This window comes from Quercus suber, unplaced genomic scaffold (genome assembly GCF_002906115.3).
Source record: "Quercus suber isolate HL8 unplaced genomic scaffold, Cork oak 2.0 scaffold_113, whole genome shotgun sequence".
Classification (NCBI taxonomy): Eukaryota; Viridiplantae; Streptophyta; class Magnoliopsida; order Fagales; family Fagaceae; genus Quercus; species Quercus suber.
In genome coordinates this window covers 106,484-129,601 of record NW_027069578.1, presented here as the reverse complement: position 1 = coordinate 129,601, position 23,118 = coordinate 106,484, and the positions used below count along the sequence as shown (strand labels likewise).

Below are 23,118 nucleotides of genomic sequence, written 5' to 3'. Positions count from 1 at the left end.
AGCACGCAAAATAAACTGAGTCCGTTTAGAATGGACAATCTGGACAAGAATGCAGCAGCTGCAGGCAAGTTAAATATCATTGTACTTGTACCTACTTTGAAATTTTTACTTTTACATGTTGAGTGTGGGTCGTACAAACTCCATCTGAACACCCCGGCTCTTAAGTACTTTCATTTCAAAGGTGTTTTGGATGAGGATGTTGTGTTGGAAAAGCTCCCCAACCTGGTCAAATCAGTGCTTGAAGTTGAGACACGTTATGATACAAGCGATGATGATTATGCAATGAGGATATGGGACTTCATGGGACCACTCAATAATGTTATATCCATGGAATTGTACATAAATACCGCTGAGGTAATGGCACATTACGTTTTTCTTTCATGCTCTAACTCTCTATTATTAATTGAATTGCTATATGCTACATAAAAATATTGCTGTGAGTGTGTTGTGACTCTGGGAAATTCTTAATTGTTGCGCTGTCATGCAGAGCCTCTGCCATGCTTCTAATCATGATGATGATGTTCCCATGTTTCATAATTTGTCTTCCTTGAAGATTTATGGTGAGCTTTGGTTTAAGTATGCGTGGCATGCAGTACGACTATTGCTTTTTCGGGCTCCAAAGCTACAAACACTTACCTTTGAATTGGTAGATATGTATGGCTCTCGTTGTTCTGATCTTGACAATTGCTCGAAGTACTCACAGGAGGTTCCTCAATGTTTGTCATCAAACCTTACAACCTGTCATTATAAAGGATTTTCAGAGCATGAAGATGAGATGGAACTTGTTAGGCAAATCCTGAAGGATGCAAAAGTATTAAGGACAATGAAAATCACTGCTGAAGGGGGTCCAGACTCAGAGATGAACCGTCGTATTCACAAGGAGTTAATGAAATTCCCAAAGAGCTCTCAAATTTGTCAAATTGCACTTGAATAAGAATATTTCCATTTTTAGTGTCTCTCTCTTAGTTGTCCAGAAGCAGTAGTTTTATGGGAATGCCCATTGTTTTTTGCATGTTTCATTTGAAACTTTGATGGTTTGTTGATTAATAAATACTTTTTTAATTATGAAATTTGCTTTGAAATGTGCTTATGAATGTTTGTCATTAACCTAAGAGTCTAAGACTAGCTAACTTCTAAGCCAGTTTGGTGCATGGTTACTGGTTTGTCGTTACCATGAAATTTCCTTCCCCACGGTTTCTTAATTCAGAGCATGTTTTTTTCTTTCACTTACCCTAGAAGTCACTCTTTTATTTTTATTTTTTATAAGAGAAGTCGCTCTTTAATTGATGAAACTAAAATGGATTATTATTATTATTATAATTATTATTATTATTATTATTTTGAATCAGTAGAATTTGGTTAAATGCATAAAACATAAACAGGAACAAGGAGCCTACAAGGCCCTGCAACCAACAAACTGTAGCTACAGCCTACTTCTACTCTGCAGAGCTAAACAACAGAACAATCTCCTCAGAACATCTGTGCACCATTCCCAACTTGAACCATACTGAACCATTGTTGTAGTTCTTAACTTTTTTCATGTAGAAGTGAGTCCAACTGTCACGGCGAGGACTCAAATTTGCTCTCTGGGTTGTTGATGGTGGTAGAGGGGTTAAGAATGTCAATAACGTACAACATGAAAGGCTGTTTAGGAGAACACTACTTTCTGTTTAAATGGAAGCTTTCTCATTAGGAAACTCAACATGTTGGGCAATGTGATCTTTCTTCTTTGGGCAGACAAATAAATCAACACCTATTGGAGTATATATGGACTGTAATTTGGAGTGGGTGACCTCCGCTTATCTCTGCATGGTATATCATCAGACAATTATATTCCTATTGATGAAAACACAAACACACTACAATAACTACTTGTTGCAAGCGTCTACACATGCAGTTAAGGGTGGCTGGAGAAAGCCAACAGCATACTTTGATTCCTTCCTCCTGGATATTGCCTGCGATCTTGTGGTAAGGCCTTGTGCATATGTAATTAGGTCCATGTTTTTATATTTCATTTTCTGTATTTGCTATGTTGGAGTTTATTCTATGCTACTGGGGCAAAATACTTGAAGATTTAATTTGTATTTGCCGTCTTCTTTAATTATATTATGTTGAGTTTTTAGTAATGATGTTTTCAATTTGGGATTTTTTCCCCCTGATATAGTTCTCTTTTAGCTTTTTCTTTTTCTTTTTTTTTTTCTCCTCAACTATATGATTGGTAAAAATAATTCTATCCTTGCAGAGGTGATAAATGTGAAAATAGGATATAAATTTTCATAGGTGGTATTTGACTATTTATACTATGCTCTCATCTTTTATGTATTTGAAACATTAAAAGAAACTCTACAATATAAATAATCATTTTTTTTCAAAAGCTAGTCTTTAGTAATCATAGGTTGATGCAAAGGGCTTATACATGCATTTACTAGTACGTATATATACATCCAAAAGCTAAAGCATAGTATTTAATGTTGTTGCGCTCCTGTTAAGCCATATCATCAACTTATTTTCAATATTTTCTCCCTCCTTTTTAATTATTTTTCTCTTATTAAATTGTCACTTTACAATTACACTTTCTCCAACATTTTTATTTACTTTTACCTTTTTATTTTTCCACTACTCTATACCTTAACCTTACAATTTCTCCATCCTTTCATCTTCCTTTTATTTTGACTCTTCTTCTCCCCATTTTTCATCTCTCCACTTTTTCACGCCCAACTAAACAACATGAAAAAAAAAATTAAAAATAAACTAAAATATTTTTTATCTTCTCACTTTTCCATTCCCTCCAAATTCTCTATCTTCTCACTTTTCAATCACCCCAACTAAACAAACCCATAGGGTGATAGGGACCATAGCAGAGTGCAATAGCCCTAACAATTACTTCAAATCTCAATCCTTATTGTTCCAGATTTGCTTTGGACTAAATAAAACTTGACAAGTTTGGCTTGCCTGCTTGTCCCTGGTTTAGATCCCAAAAGAAAAGGAAAAAAAAAAAACAAGTGGAAACATCTTTCCTGTTTACTTGCATTTGGGCATGCTGATTTGAGGTAAAGAGATGGAGTATAGGGATCTCAGCCTGTTCACCTGTTCGTACTCCAAGCAGATGGCACCTCGCCACCTCCACCTTCCCACGTGAGCTCGTAGCAGAACTCCATAATGGCATGTTTTTTGTCATTCTGTTTCAATATGTTCCCATGCATCATACTTTTAAGTTAAGTAGCCAAAACTGCCAAAGTAATGTGGCATCTATTCCACAGCACAGAATCCTCCATGAGAAGAATGGCATAAATTTGTTTAACAAACACATCAAAGAAAAAGAAGTCAGTTTCCAAATGATATCGATATTTGTTTAAAGCACTGCACATCCGAATAATACGAGAAGAGAAGGATCAAATTCCAGGGATCAGTACAAAACAATTAACTTCTAAAGGTGGAACAGAGTACAAGATTTGCATATGAGAAGGGAAAGTAAAATAAAGATAGCACTATCAAGTTCCTTTCTTTAAGCACTTAATACTATATATGGAACCTTAAAGAAACTTTGTGAATTACTAATTCATGGTGACTGGAGAAGGGAATCATGGTCGCCTATTACCCTTGCTTGACTCAGAAGCTTCATCAGTATCTCTTCTAACATTCACAACCCGAAGATCTTTGTTGTTGTCGACCCACCACATCAATGGTGTCAGGGAGGTAACTTCATCATCAACAGAAAAAATTGATAGTTAGCATCCCCCATGATATTAGCATGTAGTCATTGAATGAAGAAATATTAAAAGTAAACTAAGGACTAGAATCAGGCAGGGGCTTTGACAAATTCAAATAACTAAGTATTTGGAATAAAAATAATGACCTGCTTTTATCTTAGGAAACTTCTTTCTAAATTCTACTAAACATGGTGATTTTAGAATGATGCATTAGAAATCCAAACAAAATTCTACTGGAAATGAAAGTTAGACAATTGTAACATTTGAAACATGCAATGGGGTAGAACTACAAGAAGCGCCATACGTAACCTTCAATCAGGAAATATGATACTGCTTGTTCAAAAAAAAAAAAAAAAGCACGCAAAATATTTTAGGTCCAACAATTATTCAATTACTGGAGGTGTTTCAGGGGAGAAGAGGCGCTTACAAGCAGATCCATTAAACACAACTATGCAATGTGGTTCAACTTTGTTATTTGATCACAATGAGCCATCAATTAAAAAAATTGGCACTTCAACTCTCATTTAATACCAGATGCAAAAATTTTAACATAGACAATGTGGGGGAGTAGATTGAATCTGCCCCAAAGACCTTTAACCCAAAGAGAATGTTCCAAGAAGCCCCATCCGCAGAACGGGTCCAGCCCATGTGTCAATATGAGATGACCGAGCCCCCATCAAGAAGAGACCATTTGGGCCCATTACTGAGGTAATCCGAGAAATCCGTATTCCTGATGAAACAAAACTCAATCGAGAAGAGGTCATGTGCTTAGCCGAGGACACCCTTTCGCCTACCTTCCCCGAGAAACATGTAGAAGAAAACATAGAGCCCAATGTAACAATCATCTCTGCATTAATGAGTTCTCCCTACCTAATGTCAGCCACATTAAATGTTGAATGACTGGCCTAACTAATAAAAACACCCCCAAAAATCTATCTTCATGATCTAGAAATGGCAGGAGAAGGTACTGATTAGACAAGTATCCCCTTAAATTCAGCTAAGAGTAGGATAGCTGGAGGAAGAGGAAGAATAGGAAGAGCAAGAGAGAGAAAGTGAGAAGAGTCATAACTTGTATTTTTCCTCTAGAACTTCTGTACACACCTCGGGAAACCGATTTTTTCATCAATATAAGAGTCCTTTACAATTGTTTTCATCTCTAATTATCTGTCTAATCGTCCCATTGTAGGGTTTCACCCCTCCTAGTAAGAAAGTAATTGTGTAGATCTTAAATCCTTAGCAAGTTTAGTTTGTTACGGGTTTTTGACCCCCACAGACAAAATTTGAATGTATTTTTAAGGAATACTTACATTTCTTCTTCAGGTTCATTCTTAAGAGCATTTTTGGCTATACACTGGAAGGCAGCTTCTACATTGAAACCTTCTTTTGCAGAAGTTTCAAAGTAAGGAATATTTCCCTTGGAAGCACACCATGCCTTTGCCTTCTTCTCAGATACCTGAAAGTTAGAATGAGAAGCCCATAATATAAAATGATAATTAGGGGAGAAATGGAGGAAAAAAGGAAAGGGGGGGTGGGGTTCTATCCAAGGGATCGAAGGGCGGAGGCCCAATAATATGAGAAGAGAAGGATCAAATTCCAGGGATCAGTACAAAACAATTAACTTCTAAAGGTGGAACAGAGTACAAGATTTGCATATGAGAAGGGAAAGTAAAATAAAGATAGCACTATCAAGTTCCTTTCTTTAAGCACTTAATAATATATATGGAACCTTAAAGAAACTTTGTGAATTACTAATTCATGGTGACTGGAGAAGGGAATCATGGTCGCCTATTACCCTTGCTTGACTCAGAAACTTCATCAATCTCTTCTAACATTCACAGCCCGAAGATCTTTGTTGTTGTCGACCCACCACATCAATGGTGTCAGGGAGGTAACTTCATCATCAACAGAAAAAATTGATAGTTAGCATCCCCCATGATATTAGCATGTGGTCATTGAATGAAGAAATATTAAAAGTAAACTAAGGACTAGAATCAGGCAGGGGGTTTGACAAATTCAAATAACTAAGTATTTGGAATAAAAATAATGTCCTGCTTTTATCTTAGCAAACTTCTTTCTAAATTCTACCAAACATGGTGATTTTAGAATGATACATTAGAAATCCAAATAAAATTCTACTGGAAATGAAAGTAAGACAATTGTAACATTTGAAACATGCAATGGGGTAGAACTACGAGAAGCACCATACGTAACCATCAATCAGGAAATATGATACTGCTTGTTCAAAAAAAAAAAAGCACGCAAAATATTTGAGGTCCAACAGTTATTCAATTACTGGAGGTGTTTCAGGGGAGAAGAGGCGCTTACAAGCAGATCCATTAAACACAACTATGCAATGTGGTTCAACTTTGTTATTTGATCACAATGAGCCATCAATTAAAAAAATTGGCACCTCAACTCTCATGCAATACCAGATGCAAAAATTTTAACATAGACAATGTGGGGGAGTAGATTGAATCTACCCCGAAGACCTTAACCCAAAGAGAATGTTCCAAGAAGCCCCATCCGCGGAATGGGTCCAGCCCATGTGTCAATATGAGATGACCAAGCCCCCGTCAAGAAGAGACCATTTGGGCCCATTACTGAGGTAATCCAAGAAATCCGTATTCCCAAGGAAACAAAACTCAAAATCCGTATTCCCAAGGAAACAAAACTCAATCGAGAAGCGGTCATGTGCTTAGCCGAGGACACCCTTTCGCCTACCTTCCCCGAGAAACATGTAGAAGAAAACACAAAGCTCAATGTAACAGTCATCTCTGCATTAATGAGTTCTCCCTACCTAATGTCAGCCACATTAAATATTGAATGACTGGCCTAACTAGTAAAAACACTCCCAAAAATCTATCTTCATGATCAAGAAATGGCAGGAGAAGGTACTGATTAGACAAGTATTCCCCTAAATCCAGCTAGGAGTAGGATAGCTGGAGGAAGAGGAAGAATGGCTATAAAAGGAAGAGGAGGACACCAGGAGAGGAGATCCAAAAAAATCTAAGGAAGAACAAGAGAGAGAAAGTGAGAAGAGTCCTAACTTGTATTTTTCCTCTAGAACTTTTCTACACACATCGGGAAACCGATTTTTTCATCAATATAAGAGTCCTTTACAATTGTTTTCATCTCTAATTATCTGTCTAATCTTCCCATTGTAGGATTTCACCCCTCCTAGTAAGAAAGTAATTGTGTAGATCTTAAATCCTTAGCAAGTTTAGTTTTTTACGGGTTTTTGACCCTCACAGACAAAATTTGAATGTATTTTTAAGGAATACTTACATTTCTTCTTCAGGTTCATTCTTAAGAGCATTTTTGGCTATACACTGGAAGGCAGCTTCTACATTGAAACCTTCTTTTGCAGAAGTTTCAAAGTAAGGAATATTTCCCTTGGAAGCACACCATGCCTTTGCCTTCTTCTCAGATACCTGAAAGTTAGAATGAGAAGCCCATAATATTAAATCATAATTAGGGGAGAAATGGAGGAAAAAAGCAGAGAGGGGGGGGTAACATAAACAGAATGCCAATATAATATACTTATCATTATCAATTAGAGACATTCACAAAAGAGTGGCTTGCCTAAACATGCCCAATCATTGACCCATTGTGCAAATAACTAATCAACAATTTCTAGTTTCACATATAAGAAAAGGCACATAGCAACCTTACTTAAAAAGCTTATATCTTGACACCTCTTTGCCCTCTGATGGTATAGATAGTATATACATTTAATTCCTAATTAATTGGCTTTGGATAACATATTCCATCTCAAAATAAAGGAGAAAATTGAGTAAGAAGATAGGAAAATCATCTTACCACCCGACTATTGCCACTGTCAACATCTATCTTGTTCCCCAATACAACAAATGGGAAGTTTTCTGGATCAGAAGGGCTGGCCTGAAAATCAAAGCCAATTAGGAAAGAATTCAGTCACTGATACAATGGTACTTGGCATTTGTCAAATGCTGATGGTTCAATGATTACCTGAATCAGAAACTCCTCCCTCCAGTTGTTGAGGTTATCAAATGATTTCATGACATTCACGTCATAGACTAGAACACAACAGTCTGCTCCACGGTAGAATGCCACACCAAGACTTTGAAACCTTTCCTGCCCAGCTGTATCCCATATCTGAAAGTATATAGGTTCACAGAGTCAGTCTAAAATGAGAAAGGGAATGTAGTTTGGGTAGAGGGTGGTTCTAGACGTTTTCTTTCCCAGGATTAAAAAAAATCTCTAAATATTCAAGCCCCCAAACTTTGCAGAAGTAGTCCAACCTTCACTATAATATTTTCTTATTGAAGCCAACGACACACAGGAAACGAAAAATGCTTTCACCAAGAACTATCTGTAAATCTGTTAAAATTGCATCAACACCATTCTAAGCTTGCAAAGTACAGTAGTATTAGTAGTTGGTACAAAGGCTGGACCACTGAAGTTCCCAGTTGTTTCAAACATTTATCATATACAATAAAAACACGGAAGAATCATTCTATCTGATTGACTAAGCCACAGAACACATTCTTCACTGATTGCTCCCACTGTTATCCACAAAATGATTCTATTTCTGTAGAACTGACAAAGCACCAACTAAAAAAAGTGGGGCTTACTTACAAATAAGATTTGAGAATTGAGATCATAGCTAACCTGCAATGTAAATTGTCTATCCTCAAACTGCACTTCTTTTGTCAAGAAATCAGCTCCAATGGTTGCTTTGTACTGATTACTGAACTTACGATTCACATATCTAAATACGAGTATAAGGCTAATCACAACATAAATTGCAATAACATGTAAATGTATTGTATGTGTGTGCATTTGAGCGCATACAAGCAAAAATGTTGCAAGTTACAGGATACTGATTCATCAGAGATGTCTTCCCAACCCTGCCAAAGTTTACAAACAACAAGAGGACATTTCATGAAATAGGCACCAACAAAATCACTCAAATACAATTGAAAAGACATAAAAAAACTCCTTGTAATGGAGCAAAAAAAAAGCTCCCATATGCCATATGTTTGGTTGCTCAGAAAAAAAAATAAAGTAAGTGATGAAAAGTTTATTATATGGAAATTCATGTTTTATCATTTTCTTCATATATATATCTAACTGGTCAAGAATGTTTTTCTAATGGTATGCCTCTAGGAATTTCTGGTACTTATATTATCATAGACGTTAGACACAGACACAGACACGTAAACACACAAAGTAATCCAAAGTCATTCTTTTGTGGCTCTGACCTGAGGTCTTAGACTTTAAGACAATGGAGACTGGTAGTTGCTAAATTCCCAAATAATTATCTGATTACAATTAATATAATATAATTTCAAAACAAAAATTTCACGTTGCATAGCGGCAATTGAAAACAAAAAAACAAAAACTGGAAGTAACAAAATTTTCTCTGTTCTCACAGAGAAAGACTTTCCAAAACTCTAATTTTCAAAGACAAAATTAGTGGCCTTTCTATTTTCTAAGTTTCAATTTCAAATTAATGGCTTCTCGGAGGCGTATGCTTCTCAAGGTCATAATCCTCGGGACAGCGGGTGAGTGATTTGTTTTTTTTTTTTTTTTGGTGGTAAAACATTATTTTTCTTTGTGTCCTCTGTTTGGTTGACAAGAAAAACAAAAAGAATTGAATTTTGAAAACTAATATTTGGAATTTTTTTTTGGGGTTATATAATGAGGCTAAAATATATAATTTTCTACAGTTTTTAATGGGAATCAAATCTGGAAATTATGTTCTCATTTCTTAGCTGCATTATTTTCATACTAATAATAATAAGGTAACAGAGGTTAAGTCAGTGTTTGGTTGTGCAGAAAATTATGAAGTACATGAAAGAATGCTTGTGACTTTTTTTATTTTTTATTACTATTTTTATTCTTTGCTCTATGAGATTTTCCAGCTCAAATATACCAGCTACATGTGAAATGGGTGCATAAGGATATTGTGTCAACCTGGAATCCAATCACGAGTTGANTGAATTGATGTGTCAATTAAAAAAAAAAAAAAACACTTTTTAAGAAATATATTTTATTATAGTTTTTTTTTAAATGATTAAATTTACTATTTTTAATAACTTAAACATTTGAGATAATTGATAATTTAATATAGTATTATATTTAGGTTCAAACCCATAATTATATTTTTATATATTGGACATATTTTGATGATATGTTACTTTATACCATGGATAAAAAAAATCCTAACTCAAATATGGAATATATGGATTCCTAAAGGTTGGCAATGGGTTAGGCTAAACTGGCCTGCCCCATTTTTACTTGGCCTATGGGCCTAGTAGGCCAGGCCTAGTAGACCATTGACTAGTCAACATGCTAAATTGGCCCAAATTAGAAGAGAAAAATCATAACTAATGGACAATGCCTATTTTGTCTTTAGTGGATTAGTACAAATGAGCTACCTATAGGCTTTTTTTAGTCGGCCTCCCTTTACTTTATTTATTTATTTATTTTTATTTTAAAGGGAAGAATCAATTTTCCTTTTTATTTTTATTTTTTTTATACAGTAAAATATAATAAATGTTTTCAACCCTTTAACTTTAGAGTAATTGCACTTACACCCCTACACTCTTATTTTAGCCAATTTAGTATATAAACTTTGGTATTATAGCAAATAATACCTTTTATCTTATTTGCAAATAGACCCTTTATCTTTTTCTTGTTAATTCAGTACATAAACTTTGATAATGTAATAATAAGATCCCCTTAAAAAAAATTTCCCATCAATTTAACCACATTTTTTGCACCAATAATTTAAAAATTGAAAATGAAGGGGTCTTACTGAAACAACATAAAAGTTTAGGGGTCTATTTGATACAATATCAAAGTTTATATACTAAATTGGTAAAATAAAAGTTAAGATTATCTATTTGTTACAATATTAAAGTTTATGTACTAAATTGGCTAAAATAAAAGTTTACAAGGTGTAGTAGCAACTACCCTACAATTTAGAGTGTGTCTAAGCATTTTACCTCTATTAAATTATTAGTCTCTCCTCTCAAGTCTTAAGTTCAACCTCCCTCTCTACTCAATTATTTTGTTATAAATTCCAAGTTACCGAGCTGGCCCATGGGCAGAAAAATCAGCCCATGAGTTGCCACATTGAGCTATTAGGTTATCCACAGGCCTTAATAGTACAGGCCAGGACACCCATTAGCCCGGTGGCTTACTGGACCGATAAGGCCCTAGGGCCTTGAACTTGGTGTTAGAATTCAAGGCCCAAAAAAACATTTGCCGTCAGAGACTGAGAATGCTATTTTTGTTTGTCATTGACCATAATATTATCATAGACAGTTAGACACAGACACAGACACGTAAACACACAAAGCAATCCAAAGTACCCTTCTTTTGTGGCTCTGACCTGAGGTCTTAGACTTTAAGACAATGGAGACTGGTAGTTGCTAAATTCCCAAATAATTATCTGATTACAATTAATTAGTAATTTCCCAACAAAAATCTTCACGTTGCATAGCGGCAATTGAAACAAAAAAAACAAAAACCTGGAAGTAACAAAATTTTCTCTGTTTTTTTTAATTGACACATCAATTCATAAATTTATATTTATATTGCCTTTAGCATCACCCTTTGAATGCTATAACCAAATTTTGAGGGAACCGACGATCACAAGTTAATTGATTAATTCAACCTTTTATTTTAAGACTCTGGAACAAAAAAAGAAGTCACAAAACACAAAACTAAATTGACTAATAATTTGAATAACTAAAAGTGCATAGTCATGTCTAAGGAAGCCTCACATGGCTCATCTGATATCTAAAGCAAGAGGTAGCACATCATTCATTTCAGGGCTTTTCACTTTTGCGGGCCATTTTCTGAGCTAGCTTTGACAACAAGCAGCAGCCAAGATGCAACTTACAAGTTACAACTTACAAGCAGAAACAAAGCAATTACAATTTACAACCAACATCTATTATATTAAGATATGACAGCTTAGCCTTCAACTAAAAACTGACAGCTTATCCGCTAAAACATAAGCAACCAAGCAGCAAATGAAGCCTTCCAAAATCTAACCTTTTAAAGCCATTAATTGCTTATATCTAATACCATTACATTACAGCTTTCAAGAATCTGCTACTCAGTTTTCACTCTTCCATTATGAATTATCTCATTTCCATTCTACAAATTTAAAAATAAAAAAAATAAAAAAAAAAATCATTTTATCTTGGCGTATGGTGGTGGAGTACAATTGGAAAATTTATTATTGGGCTCCTTTTGGTCCAATTAGACCTTCCCGGTGTGCTGCCTATGGTGATTTTTTGTTTTGTTATTCTCATAATTTAATTTCCTGGCATATCATCAGAATTTATTTATTCTTAAGTGGATAATTTAAAGAATAGAAAGATGTTTTTGGTCCAGCGTTGTCTGGTTTGTGAATAATGCCTAGCTATTATCTGTCCAAGGCTCAGGAAAGGTTCCAGTGAAGTACGAAATCATATTAGTAAATTTATAATCATATATAGTATACAGCACATGGATCCTGCACTTTTGTTGAAATTACAGAAGTAAATAAGTAGAGCTTCCAAAAAAAAAAAAGTAAATTAGTAAACAAAAGCAGAGCGTTCCTTAAACAAAACAAAAAAATATAATTTCTCTAAGGCATTTCCAATAAAGAGCAAGTGATGTTAGATAGAAATGCTATAAATTTTGCTACATAAGCTATACAAATTGATGAATCAACTTCTAAACACAAAAGATTCTCAATAAAAATAAAAATAAAATAAAATAAAAAAACTTCTAAACACAAAACAAAAAAGTAATTAACAAATTTCTATATAAAAAAAAGTAAATAAGAAATTTATTTACTATAATGTTGATGGGTAATCAATTACATTCACTATAGCTCCCATAAAAAAATTTAAATAAAAAAAAAAACGTTCATTATAGTAGTTTTACATTTTCCTAAATAATAATGCTAGACATTTTTTTTACAGCTTGTTAAGTTGCTAGGACACTAGTTTGTGATTGAAGCAATATCAATTTCATATAAATTCACCACTAATAATACTTTTATTATATGTCAATTACAATAAATTAGCTCAAGAATTTTGGGAAAAAATAGGAAATATTTTATTTTTGATGGTTGAATAAGAGTTTTGGGGTTCAATCTCTATCTATACTAAAAACCGATTGGTGTCTTGGTCTGATGGTAAAGAATTATCATCAAGAGCGAATGTCATAAATTGAAACTCTCTTAAAAAAAATTACTATGCAATGAAATAAATCTATTCGCTAGGCACCCTATTCAACATCGCATTTAAATTATCTTGTCAGTGTTGAGGAAGCAAGGAGTTGGACAACATTATTCAGGGTTGGATCTAATCAAAGAAAAACCTTTGTAACACCCAAGCAAGGACGGGTTTAAGTATTGGCAATCCCCCTCCCCCCACCCCCCTCTCCCCCAATTTTTTTTATAAGAAAATACTAGGTACTAATTTTAACAATTTGGTTCAATAAAATTAAATTTTCCCCTTAACAATATCCTTAATCATTTTAAAGACCATAAAAAATTTATAGATCTAGAATTTAAAACAAAATTAACGAACCTCCAAAAAATTAGTACAAGAATAAAAAGTACCAATAGCAAAGCTAAAAAAAATTAACCAATTTTACCCAAAACAAATAACTCAATTCTTTTAAAAAACATTTAAACAAAATAATTTTGCTCTTACCCAATGGCAAATGCACATATCAAAGACGCAAAAAATAAAATAAATCTTATGCGGCTAAGTAGCCTAACAAAGAGAAGAGAGAGTAAAAACTATAAAGCAAGCATTTTCAGCTATGAATATCATCAAAACTAACCTTTGCAACAAAATGAAAGATGAGTTTTTTTTTTTTTTTTTTTTTTTTTAATTCTATGATGTTATTCATTGAAATGGGACATTACTGCAACAATCAGTATAAATTCAATTATAGATGATTTCAAAGATTTAAAAAAAAAATTTGAATTCCCTTTCCAAAAATGATTGCATTGTAATGTACTATAAAACAATGACTTTGTGTCTTGTCTTTGTTGATAGTTCGTTAACACTAAACGAATGCTTATTTGGAGTTTTATAGTAATTTTTTATGCTTCCAGCTCCTAACTCTAAATTCTAGCTCTATCCTTGCACCCAAGAAATGGCCAAAAACACCACACTCATTAGTCTGGATGGTACCTCTTCATACACTTAGTGCATGACTATATTGGGGGTGGGGTGGGGATGCAGTTCCAACCCCGAGGGATAAAAAAAAAAAAAAAAAAAAAAAGGAATGGTCAAAAACTCTGAAATCACTAGTTACATGGAAAATAAATTTATACCAGTGTTAAAGAATTGAACATTTCTTTGTCACCAAAAAATATAAAAGGAAAAAAAAAATTAGAGGTAAAAGATTAGACTTTCATCAAATTCAAAATTCAGACCCAAGAAGCAGAACATGGAAATGTTTTCAGATGTGCCCAATCACCAATAGGAAGGGTAGAATTCCTTTTTTTTTTTTCTTCTCTTAAATATAATTATCAATAAATCTTTTGAAACCATTTTTCACAGTTTATTGATATGATATGACTTGATTGGTATACAATAAAAATTGTTTTAACAGTTAATTGGGTAAAAATAGTGTTGCACTTGTCACAACTTAAAACCAAGTTTAAATAAATAAATAAATTGTATCCCCACCAACCATTGTTCTAAAAGTAACGGTGGGGACAACAATTTGACATCAGATGATTGAAGCATTTTGATTTACATAGACCTATAGGCTATAGCACGCACGTTTGTCCCAAGACTAACACGCTATGTTTACAAAAAGTGAGAGAGGATAGAAAGGAAGGGTATACGAAGGAAAACACTTGGTTTTTGTTGTTTGGTTCGTGTAAGCCCGAGTGAATGAAAATGAATTTAGAGAATAATTTAAAAATATTTTTTCTTTTTCTTTTCTTCTTTATCTTGTTTAATAGTTTTAATGGAGGGAATAAAAAATTTATTTTCTTATTTAAGAGTTTAAATGGGAGGAAATAAAATAAGTAAAAGGAAACACTTATTCCACTCTATTCTCGTAAAATCTCAAATTTTTATTTTTTAAAATTGGAAGGAATTGAAGAGAATGAAATTAGATTTAATGAATTTTTTTATTAAAACTCTCAAAATACTCCTATATATTCAGTCATTTATTTTTAAAATAGGGGTTTAATTGTAATATTGTCATAAAATGATTCTATTTAATTTGGGTAAAATATCATTTTCGTCCCTAAACTATCACAAAAGTTCGTTTTTCGTCCCTAAACTTTCAAATTCGTTTTTCGTCCTTGAACTATCACAAAAGTTCGTTTTTCGTCCCTAAACTTTCAAAAGTTCTATTTTCGTCTCTAAAATTTTCCAAACGTATTAATTTTCGTCCCTCCGTCTGACGGAGTGCTGACGTGGCTTTGACAGTGTGCTGATGTGAGAGGGACGAAAATCAATACAATTGGAAAAGTTTAGGGAGGAAAATAGAACTTTTGAAAGTTTAGGGACGAAAAACGAACTTTTGTGATAGTTCAGGGACGAAAAACGAACTTTTGAAAGTTTAGGGACGAAAAACGAACTTTTGTGATAGTTTAGGGACGAAAATGATATTTTACCCTATTTTCATCTATGTTACTTCCAAATAAAGTTACTTACATTCCATCCATTTTCATTTCTTTCCATTCCTTTATTTTAAAACATTTAAATAAGGTTACTTAATTCTATTCTATTCATTTCTTTTTCATTAATTTCCCTTACTTAAATACATTCTATTTTATTCCATTTTCATTTAATATCACTCCATTCAATTTCATTCTCTTATGAACTCTCAAAAGAAGCCTAAGAGAAAAGAAAAGTTGGCCAACAATTTTCTAGCTCTAGTGTTTTCAAATCTCTCACCCCACATCGTAACCATCAAATTATATTTAAAAAATATAATAATAATAAGTGTATGGGTAAAGGAATAGAGAGAATCACAATAATGAAGAAGTGTAATTGTCATTTTTTTTTTTAACTTTTAAATAGTTGCAAATTACATTTTTACTTACAAACTTTCATAAACCTCTCTATGACCATAGCATGAAAGTAAAAGGCATAAATTTTACTCTCCATTTTCTTCCCTTTCAAAAAGTAAAAAAAATAAAAGGAAGGATAAGTATATATTTTATTTCATTTTCTTCTTCCCTTCCTATTTCCAAACATACATGATGCAACGGAGCAAAGGAAAAAAGTGATACCAATTTGGCGTTATTAGCTCAAATGCAGATGCAGTGTCCCAAAAAGGAAAGGAAAAACTAATAAAATGCAGAGGCAATTAATTAGTAAATTCAGTTTGCCATGCCATGTGCATTCTTAGTTGCGTCATGCGTGTGGTGTGGGGTTAGCACTAATCTATGAAGATTAGAGATGCCCGTGATGGCTGGCTGGCTGGCTGGCGTGGTCCACAAAGTGTAACGACTAGAGAGAGCCCCATGTGCGTGAGAAGCCAACTATATATAACCACTATAAACTAAAGTTACGACTTATTTTATATGTGAGCTGGCCGCCAATATCTTCTTTCTTTCTTCTTCATCTCATCATCCATGCTTTCGGCACCTTTCAACCATTTGACGCAAAACCTTGTTTGACTTTGCGTAACAATACAAATTTCAAATTTTTATTTGTTCTCTTGGGTCATTCTATTCTGCATGTGACCTTAATTATCAAACAAAGGGATATATGTACTGTGCTACTGTACATGTTGCTGTCCTCTTCTGACTTGCCTCTCCATTTGGGTGCAAGCGTGGCGTGCGCTCCTTTTTGTGGGTGCCACTGCCGTCTCTCTCTTTTTTTTGGGAAAAGAAAAGATGCCTCTCATAATCATAATCATATGTGATGTTACTTGAATTTTTGATAGATAGAATTCATACTCATGAACTGCACTTATTTTGAGTCCAAGAGACTCTTACGACGGATTTTGCATTACCCCAATATGTTTAGCCTGCCAATGATATATAAACTTAACACTACCGTTGGTAAGCATGCTAGACGATGTGACCAGCCAGAGTGGAGGACCAAGCCTTCTAAGTCCTACAAAGGCCAACTGGACACAGTTGTAAACAATGAAAATAATTCAAGAAACAGCTTACAACATTTTTTCTTCTCTCTAATAAATCTTTCAGCAACACCCCACCTAATTGTTAATCTTCAGTACAAGCAAAACCGACACAACAACAAAAGGTGAAACGAAAGTCTAAACGAATTTTGGACAACTTGCTGAAGCAACAAATAAAAGAATTGGAACAAGTTTCTCTGTTTATTTTGTTGTATAAGCACTATTAATAAATACAATGTAGAAAACCGATAATTTCAAAAGAAAAAAGAAATTATGTTAACTCATGCAAAACATGACATTTCTGCAACCAATTTGACACCAAAAGTAAAAATAAGGGGGCGGGTTTTTACAGGAAAAAAAAAGATATGGCATCAGTTCTTAAGAGCCCCCGCTAAAACCTTGACTGCTTTTCTTCATTTTTCCCATCTCCATTTCTCTCGTGTTGTGGCCTTCACTGCTTGACCCAGAAGGGTACAAACCATACTCACTGGTCCGTCCACTATACTCACTACTGGCACCATACTCCTGGCTTCCCAATGCCATCTTCCTGAATTTTTTCATGTCCTCATTGTATTGGCTCGTGTCATAGTCTGAGCTTCCATAAGAACTGTATTGAGTGCTGTGCCCAGGTCTGATTCCTTCATTAAGATCAGTTAGAGACGCCTCTCCCTCCAAAGCACGAACAATCTGTGCAGTTTCAAGAAATAGTTACTAGTTAGAAGCCTTTCAATAAATAGCACACACAAATATGAGCTTAAGCATCTTGCTGACGAGATAATAACACAAGCAAGGCCTTTGCTAGCAACAGAATCTGAGTGCAATTACATTCACCAACATGATTTGAAACTTTTCTCAATGAGCATTCCACCCTTTCATGGTAACAGAGTGGAGGTTAACAGGCTCCTAATTTCCAACTTAATTTGCAAGCCACACATGCAAGATATTAAATGCTTATAAACAACAGACCAAGCTTTGTACTATGCCTATCCCAATTATAAAGGCCATCTTCTGGTTTCAACAGATTTAACTGCTGCATTTTTAGTTAACTCAATCGATAGACTTGGTCCAGAATTCAAATAACTAGGCAGTTGAAATAAATTTTTTTTTTTTTTTTTTTAAAAAATCCTACCTGGCTCATTCGTGGTCGACGCCGTCCTGAATGACGCACAGAAGCTGCAGCACACGCAACCATGCGAGCCATCTCATTGGGGTCATAATCATTTTTCAGTTTGGGATCAGCCAGATCATCAAAGTTTCTATCTTCCAAGGCTCGTGAGAGCAAAGGCCTAGCCTGTAATGCCAAAAGGATTTAGTTATCTATGTGACATCCCACATTTAGGCCTTTGCATGCATGTGTGTATGTGCACACATGCATTATGTCTATAAGGGAACAATATATAACTCACCCAGTCTACCAAACTATCCTCCATGTAAGTATTGGCTGTGTCAACAGGTCGGCGTCCAGTGATTAACTCCAAAAGCATGACACCAAAGGAGAAAACATCTGATTTGTCTGTGAGTTTCCCACTTGAAGCGTACTCTGGAGCTAGATACCTAAGAGAAAGGAGCATGTGAGAACTTGAAGAATATAGCCTGACTTGGGCACATAAAGAATGTCACTCCAAACTAGTTAAACCTAATTAAAAAAACCAAACAAAGATGATATATATGGTCATGAGCATACGGTTGAACTATCTTGACATTTTGAGAACAAAGACTTGACAATAAAGCATCAAGAACAGTTGACATGAACATAGATAGCTATTCACCAATGCTGTAGGAACTCTCAGTTATTAACATAAACTGCATCCAAAAGCATATATACTAGAGCTGCGTGCAGTGTGGCTTATTAAATTAAAAGGATGTTATACAAACATTTTTTTGGAAAAACAGGAACTTTGAGTATCCAAATCATACTCTTGGTCATCAAAAAATAATATATAAACTGTTGAAACCATAAATGCAACTAGAATATGAAAGGAATTGGTCTTACCCAAAAGTTCCCATCACCCGGGTGGAGACATGAGTATTGGCATCAGAAGCAATTTTGGCAAGTCCAAAATCTGCAACCTGAGCAACAGATGTTGAATCATCTCAGTTATAATCATAAAACTAGGCAATCATATCTTGAGGGCGAAAATGGTACAAGCAGTCAAATTTTCAATATAGAGTGAAAGCTAATTATACCTTTGCCTCAAACTTGAAATCTAAAAGAATATTAGATGCTTTGATATCACGATGAATGATCTTGGGATGACCTACATAATACAATGTAAATTGAACTTCAAACACAATGTCTTAACCTAAATAAATCAGTTAATGCTCAAATTTTGAGGAGAGAGAGTACATACAATCCTCATGAAGATATGCCAGTCCTTTAGAAGCTCCTAAAGCAATTTTAAGTCTGGTCGGCCAATCCATAGTTGGTCGCCCCTTCCCTGAAATAAAGATTCTCAGTCAGGACTTAAGCTCAACAAAAACAACAAACACCTTAAAAGTTTCTAATATATGAAACATAGAATAACTATTATCTTAGTGCATTTAGTGCCCCGGTTCCATTGATACAATTACAGATTAATATATTGTTCTAAAATATTAAACATTGCAACATAAAACCAACAAATAATTGCCAATGAAATTTTCATAGTAGCAACCACAAGAAAGCAAAACCAGCAAAGAAAAAGGGCATTTAAATGTTTGAAATGGATAGCATCCCATTTGGTGCTTTGCGATATAACTTTACATATTAATTAGAAAAGAAAATTCAAAACAATTTCTAGTGCTGAAGAGACAAACTTACCATGTAAGTGGAACTCCAAAGTATTGTTTGGAACAAACTCATAAACAAGCAGTCTCTGGGCCCCAGTAATACAGTACCCAACCAATGAAACAAGGTGCTTGTGATGTACTCTGCTAATTATCTCGACTTCTGCCTGAAACTCACGCTCCCCCTGCCCACTTCCAGATTTCAACTGCTTGACTGCTACTTCCTTCCCATTTGGAAGGACTCCTCTATGCACATACCCAAATCCACCTTGTCCAAGGAGGTTGGCATCTGAGAAGCCATCCGTTGCCATAGCTAACTCGTCATATGTAAAAGTGCTCTTTGAGAAACCTAAGACTACTCCTGGATGAGGTGGTGGTTGAAGATTTTCAGACCCTGAATAGTTGGAGCCACCACTGCTGCTCAGGTATTGTGGCGGCGGTGGTGGTGGGGGCTTCGGTGAGGTACGAGCATTTACCGGTGAGTATGGTGGTCGTGATGCAACTGCTGGAGGGGGAGAGGGTTTGGGCATTACTCCAACAACATGATCTGAAGGTGGGGGAGCATTATGCTGCCAATGCTGTTGTGGACCACCGTAAGGGCCACCTGGAAATTCCAACAAACACTAGAAATCAGCAAATTATATCTTTATTGGGTTTTTACTATTTTAGTCCAATGCTAATCAAAATTAAGTTTATACTTTCATTTTGCTATTTCCATGAGGACCATAACTCGCAATGTGACTAACAAACAATAGTGGCAAAAAAGAATTGGTCGTGAAAACTTGAAAAGCATTAACTAGAATTTTAAAAAAGAAAAGACAGTAATGCAGAATCATTTTGCAATCCAATTAATTAAAAACCTTACACTCAGACGGGTAGGATAAAAAATTTAATTTAACTTGTAATATCATAATACATAGTCCAAGACTGGTTCAACTAAACAACAAACAAAATTATGCTCTTACACGCTAATCATACAAAAATACCCATTAAAAAATTCAATTACATCATTGGCCTGCATTCAAAGTTTCAAACTCAAACAAACCACACATGCAAGCCGTTCCCATTCCTATAATCAAAATTCGAACCCCAACAAAATGCCAAATTTATAACCAATACCACATAGATCCTTGTAATTTTTAATCCCAAAAAAATAAAAATAAAAATCCGAGGCCTGTGACCAGATCCACTCTTGATCACAGTCATCAAAACTAAATCTTTGTAACCAAACAAGGGAAATAGACAGATTTCAGTGAGACCCAGATGATGAAATGGAAGTAAAATTTAAAAAAGGAGGTGCAAACCCTACACACCAAAAAAAGGGAAAAAAAAAAAAAGTAAAAACTAAATCTTTGTAAGAAAATTTGGGAATAGACAGAAATCAGTGAAAACCCAGATGAGGAAATGGAAAGAAAAGTCAGAAAGAGGTGTTACCTTTGGGGCCAGGTGGCGGTGGAGGAGGATAGTAGTGTTCGTCGTCACGGCGTTTCCGCTTCTTTTTACAACAAATGCACAATAAACTCAACACCACTAGTATCACCACCCCACCAATCGCTAACCCCACCACTACCCCAGTAGATATCCCACTCGACGAAGTAGACTGCGACGTATTGGAGGAAGAAGGTGGCGGCGGGGGGCTCCGAGTACTCGGGGGCGAGTTATTAGAACTCGACGGAGGAGGAGGAGAGCTTTGAGTTGAAGGTGGGGGTGGAGATGATGAGGAGGGAGGTGTGGGAGTTGGAGTGGAGGGAGGGGCTGACGATGGAGGGGGAGAGGTGGTGTTAGTGGATGATGTTGGTGGTGGCGATGATGAGGGAGTGACTGGTGTTGGTGGTGGCGATGAGGGAGTGACTGGTGTTGGTGGCGGAGGAGAGGTGCTGGTGTTGGTGGATGGAGGTGGAGCTGAAGGAGTGGCTGGTGGCGGTGAGGTGGTGTTGGTCGACGGAGGTGACTTGGGCGCCGGAGACGCTACGGGAGTCGGACTCGACATTTCCTCTTTTAAGTTTTAACAAAACCAAACAAACAGAGAGAGATGTGTTAAAGAGTGTTTTTCTGTCTTTGTTTTGTTTGCCTGCTTTTCTTTTCTTTTTCTCTCTCAGACAGAGAGAGAGAAAGAAGATGATACAGAAAATGGACTAGTTTTGTTTAGTTTTAATGGGAGCGGGTTTGTACTTTTGTTTTAAGGTTTCGGGTGTTTGAAGGGATTTTCGTTGGTTGGAAAAAGACTGGATTTTTTTTTTCCTTCACATGGGGATGGAATGGATTAGGATTTGGGTTTGTCTACTTGTGTGTCTGGCTGTTTCAAAGGATTGGAGTGAGGACTGTTTAGACTGGGGAATTTGGAGTTAATGGCGTTCAGCTGAAAACAAAACAAAACACAGCTACAACTAAAGAAAAATAAATTAAAAAAAAGACAGAAATGTGGTGTGGTAGGGCCAACGCGATTGGTCCGCGCTTCTCTCCGCTCATTACTCCTTGTTTACTCGTTTTTCTTTCTTTTTTAATTTATTACTTCTTAAATTTACTTCGTTCTTCTCTTCTGTTTGCGTTGAATGGGGACCGTTTTATTTTTTTTTATTTTTTTTTAGCAGTTCTATCCTCTCTTTTTTTTTCTCTTCTTTTTTCCTTTTCTTACAAAGTAGTTGTAATATTATTAGTGTGAATTTGACAAGGATGGGAGCAGGACAACTTATATTTTACATCAACTAACAGATTTTCATATCAATTTTTTACTTAAAAGTCAATATATCTTACTATATATAATAGGTATAATCATATTATAATTTTTTTATTCAAAATAGAAATTATACTTTAGCCTAATCTAAGGACATGTTTTGTAGGTTGTAATAGGCACTGTAATGTAATAGTTATTCATATAATTTAGTTATTGTTTAGTTTTGTTATGTTTTTATTACAAGAAATAGTCATTCCTTATGAATAACTATTCTTCAGAATGAGGATTCAGAATGAGGAATAAGTATTCCTCTTTAAAATGTTGTATTAGTTATTCCTTATTAAGTGCAATAATCTCAAAACTTAATATATTTCCAAATAAACAAACTTTCCATATACATTTAACAATTATAAAAATAAAAAATTATAAAAAATAACACATATCTCTATTAAATTTAAAAATAACAAATTTTAATGAGATATAATTGTATGAATAAGATATTTCTTAAAATAAATGTTAAGTTTCATTTTAATGTTATAACTCATAACCAAACTAATGAATATGTTTAGTTATTACATTACAACATACTTTATTACTAGTAATAAGATTATAATTCATGTAGTAATCTCCATTCAGTGTACCAAACGTACCCTAAGTGTATATGTGGTTAGTTCTAGTTAGCTCAACTAGTAAAGTCTAATAGTTGAATAAAAAATTTTGAATTCAATCTCAACAAATCCCCGCATATACCAAAAACTGATTGGTATTTTGGTTTAATGATAAAAAAAACTATCATCAAGAGCAGACACCATAAGTTGAAACTCTCTAAAAAAAGTATATGTGTGTGAA

General features: G+C 34.7%; 3 protein-coding genes and 1 long non-coding RNA gene across 6 annotated transcripts; 1 reads left to right on the top strand and 3 right to left on the bottom strand.

Annotated features, from left to right (window-relative positions):
- Positions 1–18: 18 nt before the first annotated feature.
- LOC136068400 (putative FBD-associated F-box protein At3g50710) lies at positions 19–1,088 on the top strand. The gene is made up of 2 exons (XM_065775506.1): positions 19–354; positions 488–1,088. Exons 1-2 carry the CDS (start codon positions 31–33, stop codon positions 932–934), a joined length of 771 nt encoding a protein of 256 aa, XP_065631578.1. The 5' UTR covers positions 19–30; the 3' UTR covers positions 935–1,088.
- On the bottom strand, positions 124–5,222 carry LOC136068401 (uncharacterized). 3 transcript variants are annotated; one of them, XR_010629757.1, is made up of 4 exons: positions 5,018–5,193; positions 3,088–3,700; positions 637–738; positions 124–222 (listed from the first exon to the last, which is right to left on the bottom strand). It is a non-coding gene; the product is annotated as an uncharacterized LOC136068401 (long non-coding RNA). The 3 variants fall into 3 exon arrangements; XR_010629759.1 differs by lacking the exons at positions 124–222; positions 637–738 and adding an exon at positions 1,791–1,805; XR_010629758.1 differs by lacking the exons at positions 124–222; positions 637–738 and having other exon boundaries at positions 3,329–3,700; positions 5,018–5,222.
- A 79-nt stretch (positions 5,223–5,301) lies between these two features.
- LOC112028516 (ras-related protein Rab7) lies at positions 5,302–8,676 on the bottom strand. The gene is made up of 6 exons (XM_065775505.1): positions 8,573–8,676; positions 8,361–8,460; positions 7,698–7,844; positions 7,530–7,610; positions 6,996–7,141; positions 5,302–5,602 (listed from the first exon to the last, which is right to left on the bottom strand). Exons 1-6 carry the CDS (start codon positions 8,578–8,580, stop codon positions 5,536–5,538), a joined length of 549 nt encoding a protein of 182 aa, XP_065631577.1. The 5' UTR covers positions 8,581–8,676; the 3' UTR covers positions 5,302–5,535.
- An 8,327-nt stretch (positions 8,677–17,003) lies between these two features.
- On the bottom strand, positions 17,004–21,959 carry LOC136068399 (proline-rich receptor-like protein kinase PERK1). Its single transcript, XM_065775504.1, has 8 exons — positions 21,030–21,959; positions 19,630–20,199; positions 19,181–19,267; positions 19,017–19,087; positions 18,823–18,899; positions 18,236–18,383; positions 17,959–18,120; positions 17,004–17,516 (listed from the first exon to the last, which is right to left on the bottom strand). Exons 1-8 carry the CDS (start codon positions 21,583–21,585, stop codon positions 17,208–17,210), a joined length of 1,980 nt encoding a protein of 659 aa, XP_065631576.1. The 5' UTR covers positions 21,586–21,959; the 3' UTR covers positions 17,004–17,207.
- Between the last annotated feature and the right edge of the window lie 1,159 nt (positions 21,960–23,118).

Coding starts and splice junctions, on each gene's coding strand:
- LOC136068399 (XM_065775504.1), bottom strand. CDS start 21,585: ATGTCGAGTCCGACTCCCGTAGCGTCTCCGGCGCCCAAGTCACCTCCG. Junction 18,900..19,016: donor ATTTCAAGTTTGAGGCAAAG/GTATAATTAGCT, acceptor TCTGTTGCTCAG/GTTGCAGATTTTGGACTTGC. Junction 18,121..18,235: donor AGGATAGTTTGGTAGACTGG/GTGAGTTATATA, acceptor TTGGCATTACAG/GCTAGGCCTTTGCTCTCACG.
- LOC112028516 (XM_065775505.1), bottom strand. Junction 7,142..7,529: donor ACAGTGGCAATAGTCGGGTG/GTAAGATGATTT, acceptor TCTAACTTTCAG/GTATCTGAGAAGAAGGCAAA. Junction 5,603..6,995: donor AATGAACCTGAAGAAGAAAT/GTAAGTATTCCT, acceptor TTGATGATGAAG/TTACCTCCCTGACACCATTG.
- LOC136068400 (XM_065775506.1), top strand. CDS start 31: ATGGACAATCTGGACAAGAATGCAGCAGCTGCAGGCAAGTTAAATATC. Junction 355..487: donor TGTACATAAATACCGCTGAG/GTAATGGCACAT, acceptor GCTGTCATGCAG/AGCCTCTGCCATGCTTCTAA.